The sequence below is a fragment of the Hyposmocoma kahamanoa genome, unplaced genomic scaffold (assembly GCF_003589595.1).
Source record: "Hyposmocoma kahamanoa isolate Upper Pololo Valley unplaced genomic scaffold, ASM358959v1 63, whole genome shotgun sequence".
Classification (NCBI taxonomy): domain Eukaryota; kingdom Metazoa; phylum Arthropoda; class Insecta; order Lepidoptera; family Cosmopterigidae; genus Hyposmocoma; species Hyposmocoma kahamanoa.
Genome location: NW_020653851.1, coordinates 7,217,579 through 7,236,414, shown reverse-complemented (window position 1 = coordinate 7,236,414; position 18,836 = coordinate 7,217,579). Strand labels below are relative to the sequence as shown.

Sequence of the window (18,836 nt, the reverse complement as noted above, 5' to 3'; positions counted from 1 at the left end):
TGAATGAATGAATGAAGTTTATTTATTTCTCAATCACAAAACAGGCTTAAGAGTAAGGAACTTAAAATACAAGACCAAAAATTGGTCAGACTGTTTTGTGAGAGACTGGTGCCCGAGATAGGTATAGAAAAACCTGAATTACGGGTAACTATTGTGGTTTTAACATTTTCGTTGATGTTTGTTGGATTATAATTGCCAATGTTTTTAAATTGTGGTTGCATATTTTACAAAAGGATATTTGTAATTTATAAAATAAATGAATTTACTCGACATCTTTGCTTCTTTGTTATATTGTTAATGGTTTCGTTATTACACAAATCCATAGCCCAGTCTCCATTGGTGCAATTTCCTACATTTTGTACAGTTTTCGTCGCGTCGTGCAATTGTTCGAGTTATTTTCGTTATAGTCCAGATCATTCGGGTCAGATGTAATGACTGAAATGACTACGATAATTATCATGGAAAATTATAATAAAAACATAATTTTTTGTATGAAGAAGTGACGGGACGAACAAGTTGTGCGTCTGATAAGCGACACACCTGTTCATAACAGTTGCAGTGCCACTCAGAGCTTAAATCACAAAGATCTGAAGGGCACTGCCACTGCGCTCGTCACCCTGAGACATAAGTTGACAAATCTCATGTGCCCTGTAATTTCACTAGTACTCTTATCCTTCTTCACGAAATTTCGAACTTAATTCCGAAAACACAGAGTTGCGAGCCCGGATCCGAACCCACGCCCTCTGTTAGTTAGACAGTAGGTCAAGCCATTCGGCTCAATTTATATTGCGGCAGAACGGAATGGAAGCGAGTTTTTGTAATGATATTGTACATAGCATAATGTTCAATTGTTCCGAATTCTCGCGCATTCCGCGGAAGATTTTGGCACGAATCAAGTTTGCAGGTTACACAATTGATCATAAAGTTCATTATGCTATGTACAATATCGCTTTATAGATTCGCTTCCATTCCATTCCGCCGCAATATAAATTGAACGGCGACTTATACGAGTCCAGTCAGATGGAAGAAATTTTCTTTATGTTTGTTCTATCTTTAAATAATAATAAACGAATTTTCACAAAAACGGGTAGTAATAATATCTAAATAAAATGAAGCAGTTTCCTCAAAGAAAATAAAAACAACGAGGATTGCTTAAATTCAAAATTGTAACACGAGGAACGTTTGTTTGTGGTATATTTTATACTTAGAGGTGCAGTGTTAGGTTTATTAAAGAGTCGAGATTGCGACAGATCTTTACTTACCATCTCCAAGCAATTGATATTGACATGTTTGATTTGTTGACACTCAAACAGAGTCAAGGTTTCATTCTTGAAGTATTTGTTGATTAGTATAAAGTATTTTCATTTCATTGAGTCATTTTACATAATAATAATATGCCACACAACCACACCAATTACCTGAGACTAAAATTAGGGAATCCCGCGTACAATAAGCTCTGTGCTTCGTAGCTCTATTAAGACGCGGTAGCAGTAGAGCTCCTTATGAAAAAGTTCAAGGGAATTACTGCCACCATTATTAGGTTTCAGTTTTAAAGAGTAAAGGTGCTCGTGAACCTAGGAGGCATAAGGGACTTTTCAACCTGTCTCTGGATGACGGTCGCAGCGGCAATACCTCTCGGATTTTTACGATTTAAAGCTCTGAGAGGAACTGCACTGTTAACCATGCGCACGACTTGGTCGTCCCATTACTTGATATCATAAAAAAACAAATTTAGAAAAGTACGTTTCACAGGGCATCGTTTTGGTTCAACATTCAATACTTATGATTGATATGACTTAAGATTATGTAGTTAGTATCCATTAGTAGTGTCCAGTGGCGGGACGCGAGTTATATAAAGTTTAATTAACACAGTTTTATAATAAAACAATATTTCTTAGTAACATTTATAAAATTCGCAAAAACTGAAATTGCTGTTTCTATCGCAGATTAATTTAAAATATCACAAGTGATAAAATTAATTTTTCTTGAGATATCAATTCTCGTATAAAATGTTATGACTATTATCTATTAGTCATCATTTTACGTACCGGCAATTCTAAATTGATACATAAATATTACTGTTCACTTGTCGAACTTTAATTTTGCTACGACTATACGGTTCTTTATGACTGTACAATTGATGGTACAGGGTCAAGAGCACATCAGACTTGACATTTGAGATTCAACTCTATGCAGCTTGCGATAAGAACTGTTCAAAGTGTAAAATGTCAAGCTTGATGAACTCTTGACTGAACTTGGTTCAAGTGGTACAGAGGAAATCAAAATACTATTTACTTATCTAGTTTTCGGAATAGAATCACAATGGAAATGTAACTATTTATTCTGAATCGAAATCCCGTAGTTTTTATGATACGAAGTGACGGGGCCACCAAATCGTGCGCCTGGTGGTGGCTAAGCGAGACTCCTGTCCATAATAGATGCAGTACCGCTCAGACCTTAGAGCTAAACCGCAAAGATCTGAGGAGAACTGCCACTGCGCCCGTCTTCCTGAGGCGAAAGTTGACAAGTTACGTAAAACCGGAACGTAGTAATGCTCACATTACTTTGGCGGCAGAAATAGTTAGGTGGCAGTACTTCTCTGGACGCACATTTGCACAAGGACCTCTACTGCTACTAAACTGCTGGCTTTTTACAAGTCTCTTGGTAAATTGGTACCCGATTTAGATACGAAAAACAAATTTCTGTTTCAATAATAACACACACACCCAAAGCCCCGCACTACAGTCCCTACACAACAGCAAAAGGTCAGTCAATTATTTAGCCATTATCTATGAATTCGGTGAATAGTCAGGTTGTATATGATTATGTCTAATTTGCAATTATGGCAAAACAATAAATTAGGGACCGGTGCTTCAATGCGCGCAGGTTTACAAAATGAAGACGGTTCAAACAGGTCAAGCCTTACTTGACGACCATGACTAGCATTATGAACAGGTTATTCGCATTCCATGTGCGTCCTTACTATTCATAAGGCATTGAAATAAATGAATGAAATATTATACGTAATATAGAAACGTGAGTTATTAATTACTACATTCCTACGAGCATTTATTCATGATGATAACGTTCAACACAATACCTCATAAGCGTGCTGAAGAATAACAATAAGTACTCAATTCATTAGTATACTTATCCAGGAGGGCTGAGAACCCGTTAGAAAGGCCGGTTGACTTTGATCATTTTATAATTTAACCGGTTAATTGAACGAAAAGGTGTTAACCGATATTGACGTTAACCATGAGCGGACCCACTAGTATAGTCACGACACCATAATACAACAATACAAATGTGTGACGCTGACACGAACTACCTAATCAACCATTTGTCTTAAGATTATAATTTATTATTATTAATAAGACATTGGGACTGATGACAGAAACTCAACTTAACCAGTTTACATATTTCGACGAGCAAAGCTAGTGTAATAAAAGCCGGCTAAAATAATAACCGGCACTTGAACTGTTATCATGTCCCGTGATCCTTTTTTAATTGTATCTTTGTAACCAGGATTGTGAACCCACTATTCGAAAGTTATGATTGTGGCAAATTTTATTGATGTTTAGGAAAAGATACGTACATTGTTGATTATCATTATTATTTTTATTTTATTAAAAAACCAACCTCAAAACCTTGTGGAATTACGTGTTTTTTGCCAAGTTTTATTGAAATCGGTTAACGGAAAGTTGGTGAACTCCAATAAATCGGAATCATTCCCTAATTTGCCATCCTTAAGAGATGGAATATTTTTTTCAAATGTGAATTTTATACTGAGGTACTACACTAAATCCAGATCACTGTAAATACAACTACAAAATTAGTGTAATCGATTGTAGAATTGAAAGAATAGAATTATTGTTGCTGTATAATTATGTACATAATCAGTAACGAAACAGTACAGAATACTAAAAAAACCGAACTCAAAAGTCATCCATTCCCTATTTTGCCAACCTCAGAGGCGGATTTTTTTTTTTCAAATTTAAATGGGACCACTATTGAGAAAATGGGACCTCTTTCCAACAAAAAATAATCATCGAAATCGTTTTACAAATGTCGAAATAAAAAAAGAAATAAAAAGTCGAATTGGGAATATCCTTTTTTTAAGTCGGGTGAAAACAAGTTATAACAAGACTCTCGCCCATGTCGAATTTTCAACGACTATCTGAAATGTTAACTGCCTGTGGTCGTGTTGCCAACATAAACGTTGGCTTCAAAAGATTTTTGGGAACAAAAATGCTTTGGTGTGTTTTAGCAGATTAAACTTACGGGTCTTGTCCTCCAGCGAAGAAATAAATAATAGTAAAAAGCAGATAAACTCCAGCAAAGTAGAGAGGCTGCATGACGTGGAGCAGGCGACTGGGGTGCGCAGAGAAGACTAACTCCACTAACATCACCAACGAGTTGACACCGTGCAGCATTATGTCAATCACCGGGTTGGGGGCGTAATTCACTATCTTGCCAGCTGTAATAGTAAGAAGAAACATTTTTACAGTTAAGTTGTTTATTATTGCTGCTTAAGTTTCTTTTTATAGTAACTGCGAGGTGTCATCATTTCTGTGCTCAAGTGCGAAATTTTATATTTGCGACATACAAACCGCGATTGAAGCAAGATCTTTAGTATTTAAGAATACTACGAAGGTGGAAGGGAGACTACTACATTGAAGGTAGGTGTTACAAATTGCAATAATATGTGAAGCCACAATCAAAAGAAGCGGTTAAACCACGGAATTTGTTTGACGTTACTATATGATAGAGTATGGAATAAAAATGGCAATGGAAGTTAGTACTAGAACCGCTTTCGCAAAACTCAAACTATCATAATGTTAAACACTATAAAATCTTGATAATGATTGGTCAAAGTTTCTAGTTTTAAAAGATGTAACAAATTCTGGACTGTTAATATAAATTAAACTTTACCCTATTGGCATATCGTTGAAAGTTCAATTCTCAATAAAATTAAATAAAATAAGCCTTAACGATGATATAAAACAACACCGGGATAATATTATGGGTGCGACTATTATTTTTGCATATTTTTAAGTATGTCAGAATGAGCAAAGTATGTAGTTTTTCCACAATTTTTCAGGTTTTACGCGAGATAATAATAATTTCTTGTTCTATGTGATAGAGTCCCTATTATAGACTTGGTAAAGTATTATTAAGCTGTTTATAAGTAAAAGCAAATAAAGTTAGTAAGTTTTACTATAAATGCGATTATATTTATAAATGTTCTATTTACTTTGCGTTGTCGTCTTACTTAATGGTAGTACAAAATCATTAACATTATCGTTTGTTGAACTTGTCTGAGTTGATCTCTCTTCTTTATCGTTCATTAATATCGTAATTATTTAAATCCATATTTTTTTACGAGTATAGTAACTAAGTGACATGATGAACAAGTCGTGCACCTGGTGGTAAGCGACACGCCTATCCATAACAGTTGCAATGTCACTTAGAGCTTTAAATCGTGAAGATCTTAGGGACACTGCCCCTGCGCCCGTTACCCTGAGACATAAGTTGACAAGTCCCATGTACCTGTAATTTCACCAGCACTCTTACCCTTCCAAACCGGAACACAGTAATGCTCACATTACTACTTGGTGGCAGAAATAGGTAAGATATCAGTACTTTCCTGGACGAGCTCTGTGACAAGGAGCTCTACTGCTGTCATTCATTATACTATCCTAACCTGCAACTTATTTTGACGTCCTCAATAGGTCAGCCTTAAGTACTATGTGCTTATTGAAAAGTTCCCAGATTCGATTTCTGGTAGAACCAATTTAAGAAAATATTTTTTCTAAATTCACAAACTAACTCTACGTAAACTTAACTAACAGTAAAGGGATTTTCATAGTTTGAGACCAAGTAATTTTATAGTACATTATCATTATTAATAATATGCTGATCAAGGCTTTTCTATATTAGTGCATACTAAAGCCTGGATTTAGGGCGCTATTATTAGACATTTTGAATTTAAGTAACGTAAAAAATGATGAAATTAAATATAAATTACATATTTAAATAATGCATAATAAATGAGTATGAGTAGTTATTTATTTACCCTTCCCTATTTTCTAGCTTCATGAAGTAGCTTTAATTTTATTTGAAATTTTAAATTCGTAAATGCAATGGAAAACGCTAAAAACAGAGAAACTAAAGGAAAGCCAAAAATCTGTAACGCATTTATTTATACATTCATAGCACTAGGGAAACCCTGTGTCGCGGGTGCCATGGACACACACATAAACAACCACAAATTACACCCTAACTCACGAGAGAAATAAATGTAGGCCATACAAATAAATATTTATCCCGGCCCGGGAATCGAACCTGGGTGGCAACCGTTCAGCCACAAAGGCAGTCAGTGCTTTTTTAAACCTGTACGATGATGATCGATCGTAATGAAGAAGCCAGAAGAAAAATTCCTACAAAATTATTTACAGTAAGTACATGCTCTGAGGTAAGTACATACCAACAATATAATAACAAACATGAGTTTCCTGTAAGTTAAGACGTGTGTTTGCTTCAGGCGATGAATATTTATCAATATTTTTTTCTCAGCAATAGTTTTGTCTCGTATTCTTAACAATAGCTTGAGAAATCAAACTATTATCAAGAATACTATACAAATACATGATGATTTGAAATACAGTGATCTATGGCACAACGTTCGCTCTAAATATAACCATCATACTGATGAGTGTGTGCCAAATATTGTGCTGGGAAATGCGTTTGTATTCAACATCATTAAGTATGGTTAGGGAAAATACACTTGGTATTTTACGTGCATATTAGTAAAATCGTTTGTAGTGTAAAGCAAAATGCTTGCGTTAGTATACTTAAGTATTGTCATGAATATTCTAACGTGTTGCTGCGTAAAGAATGGCTATTATCGCTTTGTATATTAACTAGTGACGCACTAACAAGATAATGAAATATTCTATTGTCTAGATTTAAACTGATTTGACCCGAAATTAATACCTAACGTAGAGACGTTTGGTTGCGGGCCAATCGAAGTCTCAGAAGCCCCAATTAACGCATACAGTGCTAAACACTGTATAGAAGTTCTGGAAATGAGCAGATATGGCATCAGAATAGTGGTTTGAACTTTAATGGGACACCTTAAGCTGATAGTATCAGTAGAGGTCCTTGTGAGAGAGTTTGTTCATGGAAGTACTGCCACCTTACCTATGTTAGGAATGGAAGAGAGTGTTGGAGAGAAGTCAAGAAGGTAGTTAGTAGTTAATGTTAATTTAGATTAGTATCTTTGATTTCTATTTTTATTCCTGTTATTTGTTGAATTGCTGTAACGCCGCAAACTGCAAACTGCTATGTTACACATTCTAAAAATAAATAAATAAATAAATGTTTGAAAAAACAGATATACTCTATTTAGATCCGAAAAAATAATTTAATTAATAGTTTATTTGTTGTAGATGGCTTCATCAAATGAGTATTTGATGAAGCCATCTACAACTACTATTCATCTACAAATACTATTCAGTACTACACAAACCGAATACGTTCCATTATATCACATCTGAAAAATGACAAATTTTCAGGAAAGAGATTTAAACATCCGACGAACGACAACATTTGATAACTTTTTTATGTATAAATATTGTATAAATAAACAAAATGTGCATAAAATACTTATGTGAAATCTCTCCTATTTGAGACTTATAAAATTTCACGTAAGTGTATACATAATTTCTTTCATTAGTTACTATTTTTAAATCATGTGATAAAACCACTTTTGACGTATTATCACGTGTGACTTTATTGTAACAAAGGTACGATACGTAGCAGAACAAAACCATATAAACAGAGACGAGTGGAAGACAATGTAGCTCTTAAATACTAGGTCTAGGATTGCATTAAATGTATGAAATTGGATCCCCGCGCCAGGGAGCTCAATTGCTAGCAGCGTTCCTTTCGTGTATGGCCACACTAATACGTTGGAACAGGTATCTGCCAGCCAATCGGCCTCCCAGTCGGTCCATTAATATTTAATTATTTCTTTAACAAAATATGCTATGAAATATGAACAAGGCGTACTTACAAGTTCTTAAAACGCCCCAGTAGAAGACGGTGATCAGGAACGCGACGGGAATGGTAATATTGTACAGCACCCAATATACCTTCACGTACCACGGCAAACCGAAGGTTGCGTCTGAGAAACAGATGTTAAACTGTAATCAATACATAAATCAATAGGTGATTGAACTTTACGATTCATATTTGAAATAAAGACGCATTTAATTGATTTCCCAATTGCTATTTTTTCCAAACTTGACTGACGTAACTGTGTGAAAAGGTTCCTCAATCTCATCCTCGCAATGTGTTAATGATGTCATTGCTATCCTCTATGCAATCTGTACAATTGTAAAATTCGTTCCCTATATTTTATAGGATGCAGTTGATTTCTTTTGCGAGTTTTGACGGGAAAACATTTTTTTTGGAAATGGAAAACAAAAAAAAATTACATTGACGAGTAGATTGATTTTATCCAATATAGTTTAATGTGACTCACTGGTTTCAGCAGTCTCACAATTCAAAGATCATATTTTTTGGGTATTGTTAAGGAAAATGGCGCGTGTAGATATCACCCTGCTTTAAGACAAAAAAATATATTCAATCTGAAGTTACATACACTTTCCACGTTAAGATTTTATACTTCTAAAACATAACCATAATGTTTTTACTAGCTGCGTTTGCCATTTTTTAGTTGTGTCTGTGTTCAAGTCGATATGCGATATTAGGTATGTTTATATTCTGAAGCGTATTCATCGCTTAAAATTTACCTACGCCTAAACTGACTAAATAAATACTCGTGCTTGTGAAATTCATGTGTGATTGTTCTATAGTTAGTGTGATTGTGCAAAACAATTCAAGATGCGATGCAAAACTCATATTGAATTGATTAGTATGAACTTCAAAGGTTACAATTTAACTTAGGACGTGCTTGCTGCAACCGCGTTCGTTTTGCAACAGATCCTATTTAATAAGAACCTGTGAATTGTGCCTTTGAAACCGTGAGGTATTTTTTGGGATATTAGAAGACAAAACCAAGAGATCATTAAAAAATCTCAAGAAATCTTGACTCTCCAATAAATTAGACAAACAGAGATACATAATAGAACTGTCAATACGTATTGAACTTTGTTAAAAATGAGGATTGTGCTCAAGGCTGATGACGCTAGCGGCACAGTTATGGATCCCAGTACTAATCATTAAAACACATAGTAATGTATTTCGAAAGACACATTTCGTAAGCTATTTAGAAATATTATGCTACCATTTATAATAAAATGTATTGATATATTATTTATATTTATGTCTATTGTATATTGTCTTTCTGTTTATCTACAATACTTTAGTCCTCAAACAGTTGAAATCTTGAAGTTTTGCCGAGCGAATTTTATGAATATATGTATATAGATAAAACATATTAGGCAGATCAGAATAGACACTTTACCATACAAGATGGTCAAAGATAACCTAGCCTCTGCATACGTATGAAATATTGACTTCAGAAGTTAATGCGTAGTTAATAAATCGTAAAATAAGCCCTTTCGTAACAAAAAAAATAAATGCGTTTGAAAGATGATTGAATCGTTTATCCGTGACAATAAAGTTTAAGACCTTAGCCCCGAGTTTGAGGCCAACCGCGACGTGCTTCTACTGTGTTACTTGACGAGCGCCGTCAGTATGTCTTCAACGTTTAATTCGATGGCCTCATTTAAGGGACACTTTTCCTCTTCTTTTGCGTGAACGGTAGGAACCTACTTTTTAATATGGCGTAAGTTTTTTTTGTGCATTTGTTTGGCTTGCATTTTTGGTAGCAGTAGAGCTCCTTGTGAAAGAATTCGTAATCCAGGGAAGTACTGTCACCTTACCAATTTCTGCCGCCAAGCAGAAATGTGATCATTACTGTGTTTCAGTTTGGAAGGGTAAGGATGCTGATGAAATTGCAGGTACATTTAGACTTGTCGACTTAAGCCTCTGGGTGGCGTTTACAGTGGCAGTTTCCATATGATTTTTGCGATTTAAAGCTCTGAGTGGCACTGCAACTGTTACGGATAAGAGTATCGCTTATCCATACCACTTGGCTTTATAAAAAAAGAAATGGTTTATCAGGCATTGTGTCTTAATACGCGTGACAATAACAATAAATAAATACTTAGGTGTCCGATAAGGCCACAAAATTAAACCGCAACAACTACCTACCGTGTTGCAGCCATATTTGCGACGGTGAAGTTGTCGGTTGTGACAGCGTATCTCTTGTCGCTAGACGACTTGAATTTTCGTAGTCTTAATACATTACGTTTTCGTACAAAATAGCTTTCATTGTCATTATTTCGTAGCATTCCACGTATATGCACACCAAGAATATACTTTTATAAAGCAAGCTTGCATACTTAGGCTCTGTTTTAGAACTTTTAGATTTTAAAACGACCACGTTGTGACATTTCAAAGTTGTATAATGTGCCTACACTACAAGCAAGGACTGTCGTTACTGTATACATACAGTTAGTTGGTTTAGCATTGACATGATTCTGACAGAAATCCCAAATAAACAATTGTCAATTGCGATCTTTATCTCTTGGTAACATAAACAAAAACCGTTATCTTTTGTAACCTTCTGCGATATCCAGTCAATATTTGCTATTGAAACCTGGACATTATGTCCTTCCCGTTGTGATATTTTAAAATATGGATAACAATCTGCTTACTTTACTGTGTACTTAAGAATATACGTACCTATAGGTCTTTTGAAATAAACATACGCAGACACTGTCGTTGCGAATCCCGTTGTCAATACAACAAGTACGTAACCCCAATGCGTCATGTAAATAAACCAGTATCCGAATTTAATGTCCAGCGTCAGTGGCAGAGTAATTAGAGAGGCTAAAAGCACGCCTGAAGAGTACAGGAAGAGGGAAGTCCGTAACATCAACAGGGGCAGACACGATCGGTTGTTTTGCCAACAACTCACGTAGAAGTTGGACGGAAGCGGGTGTTCCAGCCAGCACATTCGCCATTGACATTGATTCTGGCATTGCACGCACAACATGTTGCCACTTAACACTCATACTGTTAACGTATCACAGCAAAACAAACGAGTTTGGTATTGATTATCATTGTTTTTGCCACTGTGTGTGTACCTGTGGTGACAATCAACGGTACTCGCCATACAGCTTTATAATTGTTATCAGCGAATAAATACGAACGTTATCACAACAAACGTGACTGTCTTGGTAAAATAATTTCACTGAACTGAACGGCGAAAACTGTCGTGAATCAATGAAGCGTAAGATGACGGAGTAAAACCAAGTGTCTGCAATGAACTCGTTGCTTTGATGACCAAGGTCTTATGACTCGACTACACAATGCAATATCGGCCATTAATGTGTACTAACCCGTACAATGATCTCGTGATAGATATGTTTTTATTTTTCTTAGAATCATTAGCTAATCATCATATACTCTAAGGACATGGCTAGCAAGTAATCAACACTTATTTTTCTGTTTGTTTTATTAGTAATAAAATCTCTGTAGGTATGCTTATTGGTTTGCACAGTTTCTTAAAACTAAATACCAGTCTTAAATAAAGTAATAAAATAAATGTACAAATTTACGAGTAGGCCGTAGGGTTAGGAGCGTTACATCTAATACGTAAGTAAGACGTTTATCATATATCACCTTCGAATTTGATGCCCACGGGAGTTGGAGCGTATATTTGGGGCATCTTTTGCGTGATATTCAAACCTTATGCGTGACCGAGATTGTCTGTCGATCCAGTCATTTATTGTATGTCACAATTGAGGAGAGCTCTTTTGTTCATAATGCACACATCACTTGAATCTACGTGCAGAATGTATAGAAATCTGTGCTAATGTCTCTGACAAATGGTGTAATAACGTGATCAGTGCTGCATGAATGAATATCTTACGTCAGTTGTGTAACAAACAAAATTCTTACCAGACTTTTCATTGCGTTCCATGACCGCTACCACGATTCCAAAGATAGATTCAATTATTATAAACATCAAGCCCCAATGCGTCATGTACAGTAGGAACATCTCTGTAGGCCCCCAAAACGAGGTCACCGAGATAAAAGTTATGCAGAGGGCCCATATTAGATTGGGTACTCGCCAGAGCAGTGGCGAAATATTCCCATGACATGACCTCGCAAATTGGTCTGCCGTTTCTTCTATTTTTCCAAGCGATGCCGTGCAGCAAAACAGTGCATTCTGGGCCACAGCTTGTTTCTTCATTTTATTGGTTAAAACTCGATATTCTCTTTGTCATAAAGCTCAATAGCTGGTTTCGTATGCGTGTTTGTACATTTTATTTAGTAATCCTTAACACCTCTGTTATAGCTGTGAACAAGACAAAGGGTTATAAATAGCTTGAAATTCTTAGCTTGAAGTATTATTTATTGCCAAGTATAAGTTGTGACCTTTGCTACTTCGACGTATATGCATGTGACGACACTGGTGTTCTTATTAGCAGTCTTGTATGACCCTTGACCAAGGCTCAATGCGAAAATTCTATTTAATTAACCACGTTAATGAAATAATCAAAGAAACAAAAAAAATGTAGTAACTTAGTTTCAGACGACATTGGTGGCGTAACGGTCTACATTGTGGGTGCTGGATGAGGAGAACCCAGGGTCGATTCCCGGTAGGACCAAATTGGGAAACGAACTTTTCTAAATTGGATATCTGGTCTGGGTGTTCTGGGAAGTGCTCCAAAGTGAACTCTGTTGCTCTGGCGGTCATAGTGCAAGGCATTCTCTAGTTTCAGATCAGGTAATTGGTACGATTGTCTAGCACATTATTATTACTATTATTAATTTATTATTATAAACATCGATTAACAAAAAAGATCCAATGCACATCCAGTCACTTTCGAGATATGGCAGTTTAAAGTTTAAAAGTGTTTCTCACTCTTGTTTTATTTTCAAAACTTATAATGTCATGTAACTCCAGAGATTTATTGATGTATATATGTTAGATTTTTTTGCTGATCTAAGAGGTTGGACTTTGGGAACTGTTTGGTACATATAACTCATTTTTTGATAATTTTGTGGATTGGATCCTTTTTGCTTAAGTACATCCAAATATAGTTTTAAATCAAATATACATAATGTAATATTGTCCTGTCCTTACTAGTGTATGTTTTGTTCTATTGCAAAACGTAAATAACTACGTAAGTAAATAATATCACACGGTATTACACAACGACATCAGTGTTAATTTATATGAAAAACCGTCTTTATTCAAATGCGTGAGTACAATAAAGGCAGCCTACGTTTGCGTAACAATTTTGGGTGCCCTCAGGGAAGGTTGTTAAGAGAGGAACATCTTGTACAAATTTTGCTTGTTAGCATATATCGACAGTAGGTTGTTACTACGGACGATTGTTATGTAAAAGGAAAAGTCAAGGTAACTACATTTTGTTATACTACGTTAAAACTTGAGATTTGTTGAGTTAAAATTTGATATTAGTTCGTATAGAGTTTGGTCTCCTCAAAATAAAGTGATAATGAGATTGTATTACAAATTTCTAGACAAGGTTTTCAAGTTCTTCAAGAGACCAAATGACGAATAAGTCGTGCGTCTGGTGTTAAGTAACACGCCTTTCCATGACAGTTGCAGTGCCACTCAAAGTTTTAAATCGGAAAGATCTGAAGGGCACTGCCACTACGCCCGTCACCCTGAGACATAAGTTGACAAGTCCCACGTGCTTGTAATTTCATCAGCACCCTTACTATTCAAAACCGAAACGCAATAAGGCTCACATTACTGCTTGGGGGCAGAAATAGGTAAGGTGGCAGTACTTCCCTGGACAAACTCTTTCACAAGGAGCTCTACTGCTATTGAGGTAACAGTAATAATAGTTAGCCTATAACAATAAGAGTGTTTGAGCTGTAGTTCCCACGCGTCGTTAGACCAATGTCGATTAGGAACTTCACATATATCATTGAATTGCTTTGCAGGTGTGTGCAGGTTTCTTTACGATGTTTTCCTTCACCGAAAAGTTCAGGGTAAATGTCGAATTAAATTTCGCACATAAATTCCGAAATACTCAGTGCAAGCCCGAATTCGAACCCACGACTTTCTGCTAGAGAGGCGATAGGTCAAACAATTAGGCTACTACATAAACTACAAATTCTCCGTTCTTTTGAAATAGGCAGTAAAACGTACAAGTTTTTATTTATTTATTTTTAAAAAACACTTAAACTATCATGACAGATTTAACCTAATGCGCTAGTAAAGCAACAAATTATGATTACTAAACTCTTGCAGCTACCATTAAAGATTAATATATATAACGCACACATAACGCACACACTCAACATACTGTGTCGCGGGTGCCATGGACACACACGTAAATAACCACAAATTACACCCAAACTCACGAGAGATAGGTCATACAACCTGGGACCTCCGTGTGGCAGTCTCTACAGTCAATTTTAACGGTACTGATAATTATTTGAAAATAGGGTACAGTTATAGGTTAAGAAACACATATTGCTAAATTTCTGAAATGAATATTCCCATTCAAGCACGTCAGGTCGATCAAGAACTAAAAAAAAAAGAAAAAAGGAAAACCGCAAACATTAAGACAGGTGACGTGAATAACAGGTTTTATGTTAAGAGCATACTTTGGAAAATTTAGTAGGCGACGTTTAGGAATCCCTGAGTTGACAACTTCCTATATGTTTAACAATAAAGCACGTTCAAGTTCGTCGTTTTCAACGTAAGAAATAAAACCAAGCGCGTGGAAAAATAAAATAAGGATAGTTTTTAAGCAGTCTGATCAAAGTAAACAGACGTTTTTATAATATAAAAATAATCACTTTAGATTAATTTAAACGCTTAAGTAACATACTCTGTCAAGTTTTGTTTTGACAAAGTAAAGGGCACTATTATTGTCAATACGAGTCACAAAACAGATCATATGTTTGCTTGTTCCAACAAGTTAAGCGTAGCGTGCTGCTGTTTGATTTACAACCGGTCATTGAGTCATTATATTGATATAACAAGATGAATTACTAATAGTTTGCGCGTGTAGGATAATTGTAGGGATTTCAGGGTTATAGAAAACGAGGAAAATACGTCCTGATTGTCCTGGCCTTCAGGATGTGGTCACGATAAGCAACCAACATGTGCAACGGAGGTATGGCTCGCAGGCGTGTTTCTAAACATCCGTCAGATTAGATAGGATTCATTAGTGCAATGCAGACAATTCATTGTTATTACGGATATACATTTTTCGTCATTCTGAATTGGCTTGTAACAGTATTGTTTGCGAATATTTTTTTTACATCAATGTACTATCAAAGTTATGCAACATTTTGTACACAAAGTACAAAACAGCAGTAGAGCTCTTTGCGAAAGAATTCGTCCAGGGAAGTACTACCACCTTATATGTTTCTGCCGCCAAGCAGAAATGTGTAAATTACTGCGTTTCGATTTTGAAGAGTAGGTAAAGGTGCTGGTGAAATTACAGGCACATGAGACTTGTCAATTTATGTCTCCAGGTGACGAGTGCAGTGCGGTGTCCCTCAGATCTTCGCGATTTGAGCGGGACTGTAAGTGTTATGGATAGGCGTTTTGCTTACCATCAGGAGGACGACTTGTGAAAAAAAAGTTTTATTTTATGTCTGGAATTGCATGCATGAAAATTTATAAAAGTTTAAGACATAGCTAAACATGTATTTACGTGTATATAAACTATATGTTGAATAATTTTGCTTAATTATAACGCATAGCATTTTGGCACGACATCAGTACAACGTACGATTATAACCCAAAATATACATATGTATGTACAATCGCTCTATGATGTACACTCTGTCATACATATTTTTAAAGCTAAAAACAATTTTCTAAATTTATAGCACTATTCTTTTTTTTATTAAACATTAGTTTATTATTTTTCTATTAAACCCATTAGAGAGAAGAATAATTTAGAAAAGTATGAGAAATAATTTTAAAGCAAGTATTATTTTATTGAGAATTGACACCCGTGTCCATACATTTTAAGTTCAGATTACGAATCACGGTTTCTTATAGCAATTTTTGCAAAACTAATTACTCATTTACAGAAATATAGTTGAAGTTCAAATTTAATGTATGATTCCCATACTTTAAAATAGAGCTTAATAATTAACTGAGCGTCCTTATACTTTTAATTGTTTCATGCTCCCAGGTTTTTATTATGTTTTTAAAATATAAACACGTTTTGGAACATGTTTTAAATTCCAACGAATACCACTAGCATTTATAAAAAATACGGAAATTAATAACTGTTGAATAGTTTTTTTACGTAAAGAACAGTGCAGGGCAGGGTACGGAACTTGTTCGCAGTCATTCTGGTGCTTGAAATGTCAATTCTTTACACTTTTTATCTGTTTTATGTTTTTGCGCATATAATGTTGTATATTCTCTTGACAAATACGGGGTTTTAATGCATTAAATAAAAATTACTATTTAGTTGTGTGGCGTTTTGCCTTACACTAGAAGTTTAAACGGGATGTGTAATTAATATATTGTTTGAATTACACAATTTTTTCCCAGTAAAAATTGAAGATGTTTTTTTTTATAATCTTCCGTAATACGTTTTGGCTAAGTCTAGCGGAGCAATCGCTAGCTTGTGTGGATATTTTTATCTGCGCTTTTCTTTCGTGGAATATTTATAAGTATTTCTTAACAAATATAAATCGTGCAAAATAATAATGTTAGATAATTATATTGTGATCTTAATTGAAGTATATAATTGCTGTATGTACCTACCTAAGTAACATAATAACGCATAATAAAACAATCATAACCTAGAGAAACCCTGTATCGCGGGTGCCATGAACATAGACAACAACAAATTACACCCAAAGTAGGCCATACAAATATTTCTGCCGACCCGGGAAGTCAAAAGAAGAAAAATAAGAACTTTATTTACTCTTAGCACTATTCAGTAACCTACTATTTTATTTAATCATATGAAAGTAATTAAGTAAGATATAAGGACAATGCTTACTTCAGTATTTTATTAGACACTGTTTCACTTTAAAACACGAAACAACCGAACAACGACTTTACATATCCGGATAAATATTGTATAATGTGCGCATATTCGTAGATGCGCGCTATTTTCGAGTATTTCGGCGCGCTATTGAGCCGAGTATTTGCGCGGCGGATGCTGCGTACGCGTGAGAACGCGAGCACTAGCTACTAAGAAATGTACGATGTGCGCATGCGCCGCTCAATGTGCATCAAGATGTCCTCTTCACGCATTATAAATTTGCTTGCAGCTATTGTTACCACGGTGATGATTTAATTTTAATACGTATTAATATGATATACAATTATTATAACTAAAGGTATTTGAATATACTACAAAAACTTATGGGAGTCATTATAAATGTAAGTCTCCACGTTCTACGTATTCTTCTGGATTTTTTTTTGTAATACCAAGTGATGGGACGAACAAGTCTTCTATACGTCTGTCCGTAACAGTTATGATCTCCATAAAATACATAACATAACATAAGTGTCGTAGTCGACATTATTAATTTCTGTATCGGGTTTCCGTAGAAAAATTAAGGATATAACATTGATACAACAGATAAGCGGCGTCAGCTTCCATCAAATTTAAAATTATTTTATTATATATTAATTATTACAATTATTGCTCAGTCATTGTTTAACTCAATTATTACAATTATTTGTCAGACCTTATTATTGTGAACGTGAAAGTGAGTTATTGACATATTTGGAAACAGCAAAACGAGATCTATAAACCCCTATAAGCGGTTTTTTTTATATCTTATTTAGTTTCAGTTTTATTGTTAAGCAAAATCAGCGTAATTAACATTTTTTGAAGAAAAAAATTTAAGTGCCAATATCTCGAAATAAATATAAATGCGTTACTTATGATAGGGATGCCAGAGTTGGAATTCCGCTCAGAACTTTAGGTCTCAAAGAACTGTGGGACACTGTCCGTCACCCTGAGATATAAATTCAAAAGTGCCATGTGCCTGTAATTTCACCACCACCCTTACTCTTCAAAACCGACACACAGTAAAGCTCACATACTGCTTAGCGGCAGACATAGGCATGGATGTGGTCGAATCTTCGGGATCCCACGGCACCCACAACACCCAGGCTTGCGGGCAGTGCCGGTGGAGTTTTGGTGTGGTATGCCCTCTACTATGGAGGAGAGTCCCACATAACTTCCGAGTCACCTTAGGCTCGATCGTATGCATAAAGCATTTCTCCGTTGTAAAAAAAGACAAAGGCATAGACACGGGCTGGGCAAACTGGTGCACATGTAGGTATGTGTGTACACCGTAATAGAAAATCTTTTGGGAGTCATTGAATATTTAAATTCCAACATTTGACGCATTCTTCCGTACTTGGATTACCGGGACTGGGCTGATGTTGTGGGCCATGTGACATGATACCACCTCCTTTGGGGGATTAGGACCGGCGGAACGCATTGGTACTGTACGCGTAGATTTGACAGGATTACAAATGGCAGATATCAATTATACACAAGGCACATCCATTTACATGTGACGAAAATTCGTGCAAATTACTCAATGTTTAAAAATAGTTTCAGCTAGCCAATTCCTAGGCTACTAAGTGCCTACAGAAGTCAAGTTGAATGTACATGAACGATTTGCTATATTAAATTTATTAGGCGTCTAGATACCAACAAACTAATTCAACGCAAGGCTTTTTTGCGTGCAGACAACGGCAGTTAATATCGGCAACTCTCAACTAGCTTGCTTATTCTTGACAT

General features: G+C 35.5%; 1 protein-coding gene across 1 annotated transcript in view; it reads right to left on the bottom strand.

The window, feature by feature from the left end:
- LOC113230062 (protein rolling stone-like) overlaps nt 1-17,249 on the bottom strand; it is a 35,411-nt gene extending 18,162 nt beyond the window's left edge. Inside the window, exons 1-4 of the mRNA XM_026463794.1 lie at nt 17,070-17,249; nt 12,004-12,403; nt 8,081-8,191; nt 4,285-4,480 (exon numbers count right to left, since the gene is read on the bottom strand). Of these exons, the coding sequence (XP_026319579.1) occupies nt 4,285-4,480; nt 8,081-8,191; nt 12,004-12,298 (602 nt within the window). The 5' untranslated portion in view covers nt 12,299-12,403; nt 17,070-17,249. The remainder of the gene's footprint in view (nt 1-4,284; nt 4,481-8,080; nt 8,192-12,003; nt 12,404-17,069) is intronic.
- Between the last annotated feature and the right edge of the window lie 1,587 nt (nt 17,250-18,836).